The 16722-nt window shown below is 36.6% G+C and overlaps 3 protein-coding genes across 4 annotated transcripts; 2 read left to right on the top strand and 1 right to left on the bottom strand.

The window, feature by feature from the left end:
- Positions 1-4155: 4155 nt before the first annotated feature.
- trus (programmed cell death 2 like trus) lies at positions 4156-7782 on the top strand. Its single transcript, XM_046611087.2, has 4 exons — positions 4156-4881; positions 5072-5508; positions 5609-6073; positions 6313-7782. The coding sequence occupies exons 1-4, from the start codon at positions 4771-4773 to the stop codon at positions 6578-6580; spliced, it is 1281 nt and encodes a 426-aa protein (XP_046467043.1). The 5' UTR covers positions 4156-4770; the 3' UTR covers positions 6581-7782.
- Positions 7399-9819, bottom strand: LOC124211674 (complex I assembly factor ACAD9, mitochondrial). The gene has a single exon (XM_046610992.2). The coding sequence runs from the start codon at positions 9636-9638 to the stop codon at positions 7746-7748; it is 1893 nt and encodes a 630-aa protein (XP_046466948.1). The 5' UTR covers positions 9639-9819; the 3' UTR covers positions 7399-7745.
- Positions 9820-9974: 155 nt separating this feature from the next.
- vtd (RAD21 cohesin complex component verthandi) lies at positions 9975-16603 on the top strand. 2 transcript variants are annotated; one of them, XM_046610954.2, is made up of 12 exons: positions 9975-10119; positions 10547-10716; positions 10870-11099; positions 11309-11492; positions 11644-11803; positions 11910-12332; positions 12589-12809; positions 13080-13265; positions 13344-13736; positions 13911-14045; positions 14172-14327; positions 14742-16603. In XM_046610954.2, exons 2-12 carry the CDS (start codon positions 10573-10575, stop codon positions 14865-14867), a joined length of 2358 nt encoding a protein of 785 aa, XP_046466910.1. In that variant the 5' UTR covers positions 9975-10119; positions 10547-10572; the 3' UTR covers positions 14868-16603. The 2 variants fall into 2 exon arrangements, with proteins under 2 accessions (XP_046466910.1, XP_046466903.1); XM_046610947.2 differs by having other exon boundaries at positions 9975-10440.
- The last annotated feature ends 119 nt before the right edge of the window (positions 16604-16722 follow it).

The raw sequence follows: 16722 nt of genomic DNA, 5'->3' as shown, positions 1-16722 counted from the left end.
GTGAAGATATAAATTATGTGAAAAGTGCGTCGCGTCGCCAATCAACCTGAGATGCTACAAGAACTACTACATGTAAAAGTGTGGAGCAGCCCAGAGTCGAGGTAACTATACTTATTTTAATTATTGATTGATAATTCAAGGTGGTACATATAAAGCCGAACTTTTGTTCTTGCATAACGTGCAATGGATATGAAACTAGACAACAGTATTAATTAATTTGCAAACTGAAAAGCCAATTTGTTAAATTAATTCAAGTGTTCTGTTTTGTTTTTTACAGATTTAAGCAGAGACTTCCGAGTAATTTTTCCATTTCTCGGCAACGTTGGTGAGTTTGCATGTGTTAGGTTATGGGTATTTCCCTGGAATTCCTCTGTCACGTGGCGTGGCGGTAACAATTGTTATACAAATCTTCGATTTCTTAGCTGCATGGGTATAGGCTCATTCACGATCGCAACGTGCTTGACATTCAGTAGAATAATTTTTTTTTCGCAACTGAATCTACCGTAGCTTACTCAAAGTTAGAAATTTTACACGTTGCTAAAAGTGGAATGAGCATCGCGACAGGTAACCATCGCTTACTCGGCACTCGCGAGATCGAATTGTGTATCGTAACTGATGTAATAATCTACGTTTGAATTTACCGATGATGTCGTTTAAGTGGTGGGATCACCTGAGGTTTGAGTGTATTCAATTATCACATTATTGTTAAATTGATAAAATTCCAAAGTCTGGCATAACGTAACGTAATAACATTGCATATTGTCTTATATATCATTTTCAATCTCTTAACAGCCAACAAGTATTGATCAACTGCAGGCTTAGCTCGCTTAGAAAAATGCTAATTGGCATACAGGATGTTTTTTAATCAATTTTACAAAAGGCTAATGTACCGATAGTCTGCCAACATTTACTACAATAATACATACAATACTAGAGTTGGCGAGAACAACCGCCATACCTTATTCTGACTAGGCAGATTATGATACAATAACATTTTGCTCCCAACAGGTAACCAACGAAAATGTAAGTCAGTGACCACGGCGCAAATGATGAAGAATGATGTGTGTTGGAAAGAATGGAGAATCGTTTAGGTCGAATATAGGTAACCGGGTAGGTAGGCGGACGTTTTGGGATCCGTCGCGGGGTTTATGCATGAGTGTGTGAATTTCTCTTTTCCGTTGGGAGGCTTCGTTGGGAAACAGGCGAGGGTAGGAAGGTCGCGATGTACCGTGATGTTATTAACTTTTGTAATCCACAGCGTCAAACGATCACAGAATTTTTTTTACCAAAAGACTCCGTATTCAAGTCTCTCGTCCATTTGTCAGCATTTGAATATTAACGAGATTGAATTTCCTATTTCTTGTCACTTTGCAAACATTTTTCAATGGTTATTCAATTCAATTATTTAGTCACTACCGATCATTATTCCATTCAATTCATCTCTGTGATCGTCTGAATGGGCAATACGCATCTCTGGATCATCTATCGCGTTCCGTGGTACGCTAGATGGAGAGAGATGCTGAGCTCGAAGACTTCGCGTCGAAGAGGACCACCGACCGTCACGCCACACAATAATGCATGCCCTCCAACCTCCCTCCCAATTTCGATTCGATTTGTAATCTGAGAACAACAATCCGCATAGCAATGTATCCAATTCAAAAAGATGCAGATGTGGATTGGGTTTCTACAGAATTTTTGGGACAAGTCCCAGATAATACAAATTTTTTGGCAGTTTAATCTGTCGCGCCTTATTGCGCGTAGATTAATCGCGAAAATTGAACGCAGCTGTTTGCGCGTAAATTAATAACGGGAATCGGACACGCTTTTTTGCGCGTCGATTTTGCGAACAGTATATAAAAGAGCTACGCACTCTCGATGTGTTGATCTTTCAGCTCTTCGGTCAATTTTTTGACGGATAATAAAGTTTGCAAGTTCCACGCCGCCTTATGCGCGTGGACTTGATATCTTTCAGTTATGAGAGAAAGCGCGGCATTTGAAAACCGGCGCTCAACGCGCAGGAACAAAAATGTCTGTAGTGTATAGTGGTAGTGGAAAATTTTAGCGTTGGTGTAAGTATTTATGAAATATATCTGGAATATACAGAAATACTCGTTTAAATGATCGTATTATTTTCTGTTTCAGGGCAACAATATCAATTTTTTTACAAATGCACTAAGAACTATAGAATGTTCAGTCAAAAAAGATATTCACTTTAATAACTAAAAGCAGAAAGAGTTTTCGATTCAAAAAATTGATGACATTTTTTATTCATCAATACAATTAATAATCGAAGCAACGAATATTAAGGCGAATATCATATTGAACTCGACCCATTTTTTGTCAGTGTACGAACTTATGTGATTGTGTTAACCATACCTTCGTCTGTTTCAGCTAATTAATCTTTTGTCTGTTTCAGCTAATTAATCTTTTGTCTGTTTCAGCTAATAACATTTTCGTCTGTTTCATCTAATCAAACATTTTATTTGTTTCAGCTAATCAAACTTTCTGTCTGTTTCAGGTAATCAAATTTTCTGTCTCTTTCAGTCAATCAAGTTTTTTATCTACTGAAATTAATGAAAGCTTTTGTCTGTTTCAGCTAATCAAACCTTTTATCTATTTCAGCTAATCAAACCTTTTATCTATTTCAGCTAATCCAACTTTTTGTCCGTTTCAGCTAATCAAACTTTTTGTCCGTTTCAGCTAATCAAACCTTTTGTCTGTTTCTGCTAATCAAATCTTTTGTCTGTTTGAGCTAACCAAACTTTTTGTCTGTTTCAGATAATCAAACCTTTTGTCTGTTTCAGCTAATCAAATTTTCTGTCTTTTTCAGCTAATCAAACCTCTTACCTGTTTCAACTACTCAAATCTTTTATTTGTTTCAGCTAACCAAACTTATTGTTTGTTTCAGCTAATCAAACTTTTTGACTATTTCAGATAATCAAGTCTCTTGTCTCTTTTTTGTTAGTTATATTTTTTACTCATTTAAGCTAAGTATATTTCTGTCTGTATCGACATATGTCACTAACTATATTTTCATCTGTTCTAGGTAACTGAGTTTTATTGGCCTGTAAGATAAAAACAATCACCCTTCATCCATAATTAAAACAACCATTTTTCATCTGTAATTAGAACGGTCATCTCTCATCGATAATAAATAGTCGGCGGGTTATGTGAACTCAAAAATTTCGAACAAACTGCGAATATACTCGAGCAAAAATTGATTGGGCAAACGAATGTACCATAATTAACATGTGCAAAAAAATTAGTTGCAATTTTTGGAAGAACGTAAGATCGATCTTGCTACTATTCTCCGTGGAGTAGGCCTACTGGGGATACCACGTAAAAAAAAAACGCGCCGGGTGCTCTACCGCTTGCGGTGGTGTGGAAACGAGCATGCGTGAACTTATTTTCATGCGTCAAAAACTAACATATTGTAGTTTTTCAAATGATAATTTTATTCTTGCGTAAATTTAATTCATTGTCAACAAAACCCACGCTTCGATGATGTGTAACGCATGTGGAATCGTAATACCCTTGGATTTCTCTAGTTGATTCAGAGTTAATTCCACATAAATATATTTTTTTCTTTTGATAGATTTCGTTTCTTAATCAAAGTCAACAAGGTGCACATACCTTTGGCAATTTAGAGTTTGACAGTCGCAATTTAGCCAGGTAATATGAATAGAAGTTGAAAAAAAACCTTAACCATCTTTAAATTTTTTTTATTATTTTTGTGATAATGATTTGCTTGAGGTTCATCGGGGTTTGTTACAGCATAGACTCAAACATTAGTAAGAATCGAGTCTTACCTAATGTCCGAAAAATATTTACGAGTAGTACTTTTGTGTAGGAAGGTCTGAGTTTTCTGCTGCAAATAAATTGCATTTTTAAAAAAACCACGGAAATCTAACGTCAGTTAAGAAATTATTTTTATATCTCAGCTGCATCTTCATTCGGAATGAAGATATGAGCATTGACTGAAGATAACTATTATTATCTTTAGTTAACGGTACGAGTTAAGTATTAAACATATGTACCGAAATTACATAAGATTCATATAGGAACAATTGTATATTTCCATCCTTTGATTAACTTCCTCGACTATGTCTCCCATCCTTTGCATCAAGAAAAGGTTTCTAACTCAGTTAACAGTAAACGAAGTGCATGTTTATTGCGGATCTGTTTAGATAACTATTTTTGTCTACCCGATAGAGTTACACTGACATTACCGAACTTGGTTCAAATGAATTTGCGTAGTTGAAAAGTATACGGCGTCCATACCGAGTTATATGAAAAGTTCAGTCTGTTCCCGTTCGTCATTCTATAGGCATAATAATATTCGACTTTGCATTATCTGGGTATACGTGGTGAGCGAAGGTAACATCAGTTCGTGTTGCCTCTACTTGCCGACCGCTTACCGGATTGAGTTGCGCGTGTAGGGGAGGACGCAGAGGGCGCTGCTTGTCAATGAATTTATGTCCGCCATTTTCGATTACGAAAAGCCCCATAAAGCTAGCAGTCTTTATATACCTTCAGTCACGTTCGTACATCTGCGGCATTTTCTCCAGAATCTCCAGGACAATGTATCTAGAAATCAATACACCTTGTGCAGGCGCAGGCGCGATGCTGAATGCGAGCAACGCATGTCACACACAACGATGGAATTGTCAGTGTATTTTGTAATTATTGACAGAAAGTATCCCTGTTAATTGTTAAACTGACTTACCTTCAGTTTATAGTCTTCCAGAGGAATTATTTTATATCTTAAAAATGGCTCGCAATATACACGGGAAAGTTTATCTGGGATACGAGGATGAATGTGTTACAGAAAAGTATCGCTGTCTTGTGAATTTTACTACAAATAAAATCGGCGGTAAACCGGTGAGCATTTCCCAAATTATTAACAATTATACACACTGGCAATATATGTTCTTCCAAAGTCATTTATAAACAAATGAGAACATTAATTTAGTGCCTGATTATTTTTGCCTGCATGAATAGAGTATATACTTCCGCTCCCACGCTTAATGTCTTTCACGTAAATCTAACGAATTTTCATCACAATCTGCAGGATTGGCACTACAGCAAAACATCCGATTCAACACCTCGATGCAGTCTCTGTGGCCTGCAACAATTATTAGCCTTGCAAGTTTATGCACCTTTAGAAAACTCCAAGTACCACCGTACGCTGTACATATTTACATGCATTAATCCAAATTGTTGGAACCAAAATGAAAGCTGGACTTGTATTCGAGTACAATCAATCGAAGATCCGACGAGCACAAATGCTTCAGCGAGTAGTAGCGTTCGAACAGATTCAGCGACAAACTGGTTGTCTGATGCAGATGATTGGGGGAATGATTCCAATGATAATATGGCAGAGCAGAATGGAAATAACGTAGCATTTAATCAAAAGCAATTCAATCTTTCCTCATGGAACAAGAGCTTGGAACAAGATTTTAGTAATGATTTTTCAAAACTGTATGTCGACGACCCTAATGCCAACAGGTTTGTCTCAAAATTAATGAAATACATTTAGATGTATATATGAGTAGCTCATTTCATTTCACCGGTACGATAATCTCAAGTAAAAATCTCTTAATTGTAGCCCTACAGGTATAGAAAGTCCCACAATTGGTGGAGGAGGAGCAGTAGGAAGACTGGATTCACCTCATGCTTCTGCTGAAATAGAAGGTGAAGAAAATGAAGTAATCTGCATTGATACGCCGACAAAGCCGCAACACGATCTGATCAGTCTACTGCACGAAGTTACACCTCTGCCCGTGCAGCATGTAGAATCAAAGGATGAGGTTTGCCTAACATTCTCGGAAATATTTGTCTTTGTTGAAGAAGAAGATTATAACTCTCACGTGCCGCAGCATGTTCGTGATTTACTTCTTGAATATCAACAATCTAATCCTGACTCCATTCCTAATTCTCCCGTTGAATCTGGAGCTGGCAAGGCGACTGATACTGCTCTAGAAAAATATGAGAAAGGAATTCCAATTCATGGAGATGAGATGTTCCATGATTTCATGTCTAGACTACAGATGAATCCTGGACAGATTCTCAGGTATTGTTTATGCAAACAATGGTAATTAGTACGTGTACGTCAACATTTCAGCAAATTTCCTTAGAAAAAAACTTTTATCTGCAAATTTTTCTTAGTAAGAAATCGTATCCCCTTTTAAGGTATCGATTCATTAAACTTTCTTTATATGATGGCCGAACTTTTTTTTATACTAAATACAATTCAATTTGATAAATTATGTAACATATTCGTAAAGATATACGTATTTATCACTGCTTCAGGTACTCGCGAGATAATAATGCCGTGTTGCTACCATACCCGATGGCAGGAAGTGTTGGTAGATGCAAGCATTGTGGAGAAGAGATAACATTTGAATTACAAATATTATCAACTGTGATACCAAAGTTAAAATTGGCCACTCAACAGGAGCAAGATTTCCAGATTGAGTTTGGGACAGTTTTAATATACACCTGTTTGCGCAGCTGTTGGTCCTCGACAGATACATACAGAGATGAGACAATTATTGTGCTACCAGAAAAATTATGTTAATTTTCGATAGAGGTCTGACTGAGAACAATATTTTGGAAACGTACACTAAGTAAAATATCCAGTCAACTTTCCAGGAGATACCGTCCAATAATCGGTATATACCTAATAGAACTGCTACCGAATAGCAAGGATAATTTAAGTCAAGGGGAATCTGTGGTCTGATTATATACCCTACCTCTAGCCATAAATGTTCCTGAAACAAAATTCAGTATCTGTTGCTTGTTAGAATGTTATTCTTCAAACAAGGATCTACTATGTACTATTCAGATGACATATATACGCAAATATAAATCAGAACAGTTACATGTAATTTGTTTAATTCTAATAGTAGCTAAGAGACTTTTCATTGACTATGAAGTTACTGATGGATTTTTTAAAACTTGCCAATGAAAGTTATTTGTAATTGAGGGATCTGTTAAAGTCATTTGTAGCTATGCACCAGCGTGGTTTTGACAAGCAATAGTTAGTAAATTCTGCAGTGTTGCTAACTGATGAATATTTCGTAGAAAATATACAAGACGAGTCCACAACGAGAAGAGTAAAAAAATATTTTAAATTACTCGAGTAACTTTAGGATAAGATCTAGTCAGTCTAATGAGAATCAAATCTAATTTATCTTCCATCTCTCAAAGTTCTAAATTGAGAGGACGAAAGCTATATGAAATATACACAGTATATAAGGTTGAGTTCAAATGTGTGTACATAGATATACAGTGAATATATCTGTTGATTTGTTTATTTGTTGAAGTACAACATGATCTTGGTAACGTGATATTCTATAACCTGTACCAAGTGTTCATTATTAAAAATACCTCTAATAAAACAATTACTTCTTTATTTCGCATCTACCATTCTAGGTAAAATATAAATATTCTACAATAATCACCTTTGATATCAAATTTACTGTTTGTAATTTAACATGGATCGCTTTGAGACAACTCTGATAAAAGTTAATACGAAAGATGTGCAAAAGTTTCATGTGAACTAAATATAAAATAAATATGTAAATGGATAATGTACAATATAGAACATTTCAAGTAGTCACATTACTTGCCGTAAGTGATAGAAGGTGATTAGCTGAGCACTTATGCACTTATTCTGTCCCTCTAATATAAGTTCGTAAATCATACATACAATGATTCATTTTCAAACTTTTAAACCGTCTTCAGAAATTCTTTTTAAGAGGATGTTCAGGGAAGTATCCATGCTGTTCAAAAATCTTCTTAGCAATTATTCTGTACACATCATCGCAGTTTCCTTCGTCTCCTAATTTGATTTCCTCATGATTTTTCTTCACTCTCCTGTGAGCATTCCAGCAAATACTATGTGCCATAACAATATCCTTTTCCGAGAGTCTGAGGCCAATGCAATAGGAGCGAGATGCTCTGCCTAGAGCTGCAGTCATCATGTAAATGTCAATTGCCATGTCGGCTAGCCTTCGTAATTCCATATGAGCTTCAGTAACTTTTGTGCCATGTGTAATCAGCATTTGTTCCGCCGCATCGTGCAACCAGTGAACAGCAGCTTGGAGCAATTTTGCAGAGACTTGGAGAGACGGGTGCAGATATTCATCCAAAGCGAGGTCTGGCCCATTGCTTGAGAGAAATACTTCTTTCAACAGGAATGAAGGAAACATGAATGGGTTCCTGTACTTTTGAATAGTCTCAGAATTAATAGACCCTGAGTGATGAAGACCCATTACAGCTATATACGTATGCAAATCTATACTCGACTCATTGTATAACGCTAATCCTAAAGCATCCAGATAGATTCGTTCATATGGACTATCCTTAAGGTAAGTTTTTCTACCAAGTAATTTCAGTCCCTGTAAAATTTGATCTACACATTTGTTCATCGAGTAAGCTGCAACAATGGCACTTTCGACACTGCAGTTTTGGTCTTTGTATTCGTCAATCAATCCAGTCGTCATATAGGTCATACTTTCAATTGCATATAAGTCAGTGCTCATTTTAGCAATAATTTCTTTTGCAAAATCATAGGTCATTATTTGTTTATCATAGTGTTTTCTTTCAATTGCGTGTTTTGTTAAGATGTTAATGAAATCTTTCAATATAGCTATCACCTGCGATCCGATACATTCTTTACCTAAGGTGATTAAGTCTAACGCAATTTTTGGAGCACCTCCAATTAAGCCTAGTAGATTTTCTCTTGGCACAAGGGTGTCTGTAAAGTTAACTTTGTACACTTCTAATCCTCGTTGGCCAATGTTTTCAACTTTCTTTGAACTGTCGATTCCGCTATTTTCGCGTTCAATGATAAATATAGTGGGTATATCTGGCCTATGTAGCGGGTCGTTAGTTTCTGTACAATTAGCAAGAACAATAAAACAGTTAGCTTGATTTCCATTCAAGACATGAATCTTTTCAGCATTGAGCTTGTAGTATCGTTTGCACTCCGTTCCAACTGCTGTAGCATTAAGCGGAATAGCATCAATGTCTGTATTGTCTTCGGCCAATGCAAGAGTTGGGATAAGTTCGCCACTTGCGATCCTTGGGAGAAATTTTTGTTTCTGTTGTTCGGTACCGTATTTTAGGATCAATTCCGTTGGCTCGGTGCGGCTAATCACATAAGAAGCTAAAGAGGGGTGTTTACCAACTACTTCAATTAATCTGGCATATTCTGTACTGTTTAATCCAATGCCCTTATATTCCTCTGTGATGGTAGCGCGAAAAACACCAAAATCCTTGAGCTGCTCCACCAGTTCGTTGGATATCACATTTATATTTGACTCCTTGACTTCGAGGTTGCGATTAATGCAGTCTTCAATTGGCGCGAGCCATGCGTTGAACTGATTTTGCCTCTCGTTTGGTTGAACTTCGGGGTAGGCAAGCAGGTCATTATCGAATCGTCCGATAAATAAATTCTTGACGAATGGTTCTCTCTGCGGTTTTTTCTGCGGCAACGGCGCCAATTTATATTCTTGACTCGTTATTATGTCCTCTGATTCTTCCGCAGCCTGGGTGAAACGTCGGGCAGAAGCGTAGCTATACTTCAAGTACGACGTATGCCGCCTCAGCAACATTCTAGTCGTTAACATTTCATCAGCTGATTTATTACTTCGGTTTTACGAACGAATCTTTCACTTTATCCGTACGAAACTGATTATAACCTCACAGTTTCGATTTGTCGTAATTCGTCGTCTGCCGAGTGCCGGTTATAACCTATGTTTCGGTATGACGTTAGATTGACTACCATAGCATTTTTTACCTGTGTTCTTTTACCAGCCTACTTTTTTTAGTTCCAACAATAGACCTCAGAGTACTCTACATAGGTCTTAGAGCATACATAGACATATCACTACGATGAAACTGATGAAACTCAACCGAGTGCTGAGGTTTTGTTGTGTTTCGGAACGCCCGGTAGTGCAGCGGAATTACAGAACATCCGGATAGTGAAGACGCGGTCGAGGGTTACGTTTACATGTGTCAATAGTTTGCGTCAACAAAACCGAAGTAAAAAGTGGGATTAAGAAAATCATGATATTGGGGAGTACACTGGGGTTAAACTGAACCGTTAGTGTAAGATAAACCGCCTTATAATTGCAATGAAAACATTCTTTCAACACTGTTTACGGTGACCGCCAAAATTGGGACGCCATCTTGAGCACTCTTGTTGACAGTTTATCAAACTATGAATGAAATATTTGTATTCAAAAGTTTTGTGTAAATACTTTACGGAATATTTTTTTCTATATACATTATTTTATCTTTAAACGTATCATTCGTTCCGAAGTATTATGTGATTTGTTTTCCAATGATGGGTTAACCGCAATACGAATAACACAAGCTGGCAAACAATCTTCTTATGAAGATAATATAATGCCTGGTGGATAGTTTTGGGTGCGTTGTATTACATCGTTGAAAAAGTGAATTCGCTCTCTGCGTGCTAAGTTGGACTGAGAGAAGTCTGAACGAAGTTCCAAAAACTAACCTAAACTTTTTGTAGGAAACACATAGCAAGGAGCGCCAATCATGTTTTATGCACATTTTGTGTTGGCCAAAAAAGGGCCGCTAGCCCGTATCTGGCTGGCTGCTCATTGGGACAAAAAACTTACCAAGGCACACGTCTTTGAAACAAATATAGAGAAATCTGTAGACGGCATTCTGCAACCCAAGGTAATAATGAATCTTTGATACGAAGCATCTGTATCTATGGACCCATATTAGTAGCTTATAATCACGTGTCGTTGCATGTTACTCCTTACATTTTTATCATACACATGTTGCTGTTGCAACTACATTGATAATTTCATATTTGTATCTTAATAGGTAAAGATGGCCTTAAGAACATCAGGACATCTTCTCTTGGGAGTGGTGCGTATTTATTCTAGGAAAGCCAAATATCTTCTGGCAGATTGTAACGAGGCTTTCGTCAAAATAAAAATGGCGTTTCGACCAGGAATGGTTGATCTGCCGGAAGAGCATAGGGAGGCTGCAGTCAATGCAATCACTCTGCCTGAAGTGTTTCATGACTTTGACACAGCTATGCCTGAGTTAAAGTGAGTGCTAAGATATTGACGTCAGAATGTTTTTCAGTTGAATCAAATTTTTCACACATATGTTGTCTCTAAATAAAAATGCATTTTCCTAAGCAAAGATATGAAATGGGACATGGGTTAAACTACTTATGATGTAATAACTGTATCTATCGCTAAAATTCTAGAACAATTTTATTTTTATTTAAATGATGCACTTTTCAATATTTCAGAGATGTAGATATCGAGGCCCAATTCAGTCTGAACCAATCTCGCGCCGAAGAAATTACTATGCGAGAAGACTATGGCAGCTTATCTCTTGTCACACACGATCAGGGATTCGGAGATATGAGTTTTGATGCAGAACCACCTGAGTTGTTGAGACATGCTACTACAATGGAGCCTTCCCTCGATCAGGTATGAGTTGCTAAGGTTGCTAATCGAAAGGTTTACTGGATACTTTGAGACAGGATGAATCTTTTTGCTTCATCGTCTTTATCTCTAATCCTATCTTGTTACCCAAACATGTAGTCAGTGATCCGATGATAATAAAGTATGTGATTTCCAGAGTCACATGCTCTTCAGCGATGGACCAGGAATGGAAACTGCACTAGAGCCGAAGGATAAAGAACCTGTCGCTGGTACTTCAGCTGCAGCACAAGCTATGGATATCGATACTCCAATTAGAGATGATGGGTTTGGTGGTCACTTGGGTCAAGATATAATTTGTAAGTTAATTACTGTGTAGTTCTATTTCACAAAAAGAGTCTCCATAGAGCTCAATCTTTTTTCTCAATCAATTACAAGGTTTATAGTAATAACACTGATTTATAGCTGGAGGCCTATTCGAAGGAGGTCTCTTTGACGAAGCACCTATGGGAGAAGTTGCAGTACCTGAGGTTAGCGCGATGGGCGATCAACAAGATGTAGCAGCAGCAGTGGGTCCACCTCCACCGACTAACGAGGACTCGGATGAGGATATGGGTGATCACTTTGGTGGGCCTCCATCTCCTATGGGTGGTGGTATGAGCAGCACAGATGGCTCTAGACCAGCCACACCTGTTGCAATGGGTGATGATGCAGGCGGGAGAGTGAGCGTAGCTAGCCGTCGCTTCACTCCAGCACCTCCAACTGTCCTTGAAGAACATCCAGTAGATGCCATTGAGGAGGCTCAACCCCAGCAGGAACAAACTACTCTCCTTCATGATGAGGAAGAAAGTTTTGCTCTAGCGCCAGTCGATGCATCTGCCCTGAAAGGTAAATTAGATTTTGTTTTTTTTTAATTCATCACTAGGTATACAATATTCGGCCAAATTGAAGAGTGATATAAGTTAGCTAAATATATATAATGAGCCAACATATTAGATGAGTTGATAGTATCAATAGACAGAAAAGAAAGGCTACAGACTACGAATTAAAAGATTAGAAGGCACGGTTTTCCTATTATTGGTTAATAAATCTACCCTTATGTCCAATTTCGAAATGTGTTGAAAGGTACTTTTTCGACTTTCAGGATTCACTAAGGCTAAACGTAAGCGTAAATTAATTGTTGATGAAGTGAAAAACATCTCAGGAGAAGAAATGAAAGCTCAATTATCAGACACTAGCGATATTATCACAACTTTGGACTTGGCTCCTCCCACAAAACGCTTAATGCATTGGAAAGAAACTGGTGGTGTTGAAAAACTATTCGCTCTACCAGGCAGACCTATACCCGCACGTGTCTTATTTAAGGTAGAACTTTTTTTGGTACTTCATTTAACATTAAAATTTATCAGCAAATATCATGAATACCATGTGTTAATATTGTATTACTACTATCTGAGAAAATTTCTCCAATAAGTTGAAATCTATTCTTAGTTGTTGTAATTTGGCAGTTTAAATTTTATCCGGTAAAAGTAACATGTTCCAAAAAATTTGGATACGCAAAAATTAGTCCCAACCCTATTATTTCAGAAAAATTGGATATGTATAATAGTTGAGATATAATTTTAAATTCTACAGAATTACCAACGGCATTTAACCAGCAAATCATATGACCATGAAGATTTTGCTAGAATCGGGGTGGATGAAGATGGTATGCAGTTAGAACAAGTAAGAGATGCTGCAGACATGGATGTAACAAACTTCGAACAGAGTATGCTTGGTAAACGTATGAGTCGAAAGCGAAAGGCACCATCGGATGAGGAGGTCAGTATAAAAAAGTGATTGTGATCGATACTTGCATTTGACTTTCTTGATTTGCCATTAACAATAATGCTTTTACAGCTCAAACAGCCTTCCACTCAGCAACAAACAGAGTCAGAAGTTTCCCAGACGTCTGTTGCTAGCGAAATGATGGAAATCCCAAGCATAGTACCACCGACTCCTCTCCCTCCTCCAAGGTCACCGATACCTCCAGAAGTATCTTTACCACCTGAAACATCAGTTGCTGACATTAGTGCCATCCTTCCATCAGTGGAATCTATTGAGGCAATGTCTCTACCTCCTGAAACCCCATCTCTCAATAATGTCGAGATGCCTCAGATTCCTCCAGCCGAAGTCAGCTCGTTATTAGGTACAGATGAGCAGCAGCAACCACAAGTGCTACCAGTTCAGCCTGAAGATGTAAGTCTACAGCCTTCAGAGCTTCCTCAAATGGAGAATATGGGGTATGACCAGGTGAGTTATGGCTGATGTTACATTTAATTGTCGAATTGTTATTAGATTGTCAAGTTATGGTTAACTGGCAGCTACAAATGTGTAACAAATTCCATTTCTATTTTTTTTTCCTTACATTATTAATGAATTCTTTCTTCCTCTGGTCATCCGCGAATGTTGTTTTCTTTCCTCCAGGCTCAGACGCAAGTACCGTTTTTGGGGTATGACGACCACCAACCACTGGCTCACACGCCTGGCGCGATATCAGAAAGAGGTCCAGCTACTCCTTGGAATCATGAAGATTATGAATTTCCCCCATCTGTTGGTCCAGTATGTGAAATAGTCATATTCTTCGACATTCTCTTATTCCTTAGTTTATGTCAACTGAAGACATCATCTTTTTATGACTGTCTTGTGATTGCCTTGTTGTTAATTGATGTTGTTGTTATAATACAGCTAGAGGAGCAGCAAGTTGATGAGACTTATGAACAGTTCGAAGAACGAGTATTGAACAAGAGAGCTGGTCACATGTACCACGTAATTAAGAGCAAACTAGAGACCAAAGACAGTCTGACACTTTCTGAGATGGCATATAGAAACAATCGTAAACAGGTATGGATTAAGACATTAATTGTTATTTACTTTATAAATCATCGCAGAATGTTGATGATTTCAGAACGTGTAATTGCAGCCTCGTTGTCTTTGAATATAATATTGTAACCGGGTTTAGATGACTACTTGATTGTCTGCAAATAACTTGGGTTCCACTTATTCTATGACTATTGATCACCGATCTAGTACTGTAATATATATGTATATATATATATATATTTGAAATTCGTCGCGTCGTGTAATATATATATATTATACATGTGTATATATAATAATAAATCTTTACTGTTTATACATACGTATATATATAGTATGTATAAACGGTAAAAATTTATTAGTGTCTTTGCTTTACTCAAATTTTGTAATTGTGTCGCTAATTTGTCTCTTTCTTTATATTTTTGTTTTTCTTTACAGGCTGCTCAGAAATTCTACACATTACTAGTTCTAAAAAAATTTCAAGTGCTGGAACTAAACCAGGAATCATCGTATGCTGATATTCTGGTAACCAAAGGGCCCAAATTTGAAAATCCTGCACTATAAGTGTACCTTCTGTTATCCAACCATAAATGAGGAAAACTTATCGCCTGAGTTGTTTTTCGCAACTTGACTGTAACGAACGTTACAATTGTTATTTGCAGAGTTCGACGAGTTAAAAATGGAAACTATAGATATATTTTATAAATCGCATAATTTCTGTTAATCTTGTCAGTATAAATGGTCGGTCTTGGAATATTTATTTAACAATATTCTTTTATTTTTGACAATAGATAGGATTAGCTAAAGTAACGTTTCTACATTGCTTTCATTTTCCTTTTGAAATCACGTCGAATGACTATTGAGTCATTTAAATTGTAGTACAATTATAATTTTCATTAATGTTTTACAGTTTTCATGTTATATTTAGTTTTTTTTTTTTTTTTTTTTTTTTAATTTTTGGAAAAATACTGTTTTTTCAACCAAATAAAAATTGTGAGTGCATATCACTTCATTAGTTTTAATTTCTATTTAAAACAAAAAAAAAAAAAAATTGGTCTTCAACTTTATTTTTATGCCGACCGGGCAGCATGTCGGAAACTAAGAAAAAACGGTGATTTTAAATACACGTAGCAATTCTAATCAAATAGTTCGTCTCTTCAGTGTAAATACCATAAGTTTTTCTCGCAATCGTACTCCTTGAGAAAAGAATGAATTTCTGCTATTCGCGGATATTTCATTGCTGGAAATGAAAAATGTAGTGAGTACTTTTCATGTTCACCATGAGTTTTAGTTATACGTATCATGAAACACAAACCTGAACATATCGACAACCTTTGTCGAATGAACTTATAAAGTGGAAAATGTCTATGGTTTTGGATCTGGTTGGGTATTCCTCGTAAAATGACGAAACATTTCACATTTACAAACTGATTTTTTTTTAATCAAGTTATTTTCAAATTCATATATTTTTATTAATTTTCAAGCAGTAGGGAAATTTCGATAAACCTGACTTATCCGATTGAAGATACGAAGAATAACAGTAAGCAATGTACATAATAAACTGGCGCTGATGTAAAAGGTATACAAAAAGTGTTAACGAAAACAGTTTTGCTGAAAGCACTGACTTCCAAAGCTAATGAACTAGGGTCTACTGTCTTCGATTTATAGTATATTACAGTATCAATTAGCTTGTCGCGTTGCCGCCATAATTTTATACCACATTTTTGACTAATTTTTGACGAGCGTTAAAAAATATTCTCTAAGTGTTAAGCACTAGCCGAATTCGAATTTGTCAAAGGTATGTACCCTTGTATACTTATCCTTACTCTCGCCCTGTTATTTAAACAGATCCAGAGGTAAGTTTACAAGGGTCCAAAAAGGGTGCACACTGCAACGAATTTGAACGCGGCTAGCATGGTTCCAGTGTACCTGGGGTACCTAAATCCAGCCTGTACCTGATGCTTGCAAAAAAATGTCTTTACCTGTGGTGAGCCAAATGGTGGAATATACTATACAATCTGTCATTAATTTAATTTCATCATTGATAGAAGTGATCAGATCCGTAACTCAGTGCTTGGTGATTTACATTTTAATCAAAGCTTCACTATTGTAAAACTTCATTTCTCATTCTATATCATACCCAACTTGATCTTCGTGAAGTGAACATTGGTTATATTTGATTCATTTTTGTTAAATTCAATAATGTAATGTACTCATCTAATATAGATTTAAGATATGAGATCATTAAATGTAATATATTATTATATAAAAATTGTATTGATTAAAGGGATTCTGGAAATTGTAGTTTATTATCTGCAGTCATGCATATTCTATGGATCATTAATTATATTAAAGAGTATATGTTGAATCTAAGGGAAAAAACCGTATTGCAACAGTTTCCACAGTTTCTTAAATAAAA

The sequence above is a fragment of the Neodiprion pinetum genome, chromosome 1 (assembly GCF_021155775.2).
Source record: "Neodiprion pinetum isolate iyNeoPine1 chromosome 1, iyNeoPine1.2, whole genome shotgun sequence".
Classification (NCBI taxonomy): Eukaryota; Metazoa; Arthropoda; class Insecta; order Hymenoptera; family Diprionidae; genus Neodiprion; species Neodiprion pinetum.
Note: the sequence above shows the minus strand (reverse complement) of the source record. Positions and strands in the feature narration are given on the sequence as shown.

What these genes read in the sequence shown, in the direction of transcription:
- trus (XM_046611087.2), top strand. Translation starts at nt 4,771, where the DNA reads ATGGCTCGCAATATACACGGGAAAGTTTATCTGGGATACGAGGATGAA. An exon ending in ATAAAATCGGCGGTAAACCG is followed by an intron (nt 4,882 to 5,071) that starts GTGAGCATTTCC and finishes CACAATCTGCAG; the next exon opens with GATTGGCACTACAGCAAAAC. An exon ending in GACGACCCTAATGCCAACAG is followed by an intron (nt 5,509 to 5,608) that starts GTTTGTCTCAAA and finishes TCTTAATTGTAG; the next exon opens with CCCTACAGGTATAGAAAGTC.
- LOC124211674 (XM_046610992.2), bottom strand. Translation starts at nt 9,638, where the DNA reads ATGTTAACGACTAGAATGTTGCTGAGGCGGCATACGTCGTACTTGAAG.
- vtd (XM_046610954.2), top strand. Translation starts at nt 10,573, where the DNA reads ATGTTTTATGCACATTTTGTGTTGGCCAAAAAAGGGCCGCTAGCCCGT. An exon ending in TGGAGCCTTCCCTCGATCAG is followed by an intron (nt 11,493 to 11,643) that starts GTATGAGTTGCT and finishes TGTGATTTCCAG; the next exon opens with AGTCACATGCTCTTCAGCGA. An exon ending in AGGCACCATCGGATGAGGAG is followed by an intron (nt 13,266 to 13,343) that starts GTCAGTATAAAA and finishes ATGCTTTTACAG; the next exon opens with CTCAAACAGCCTTCCACTCA.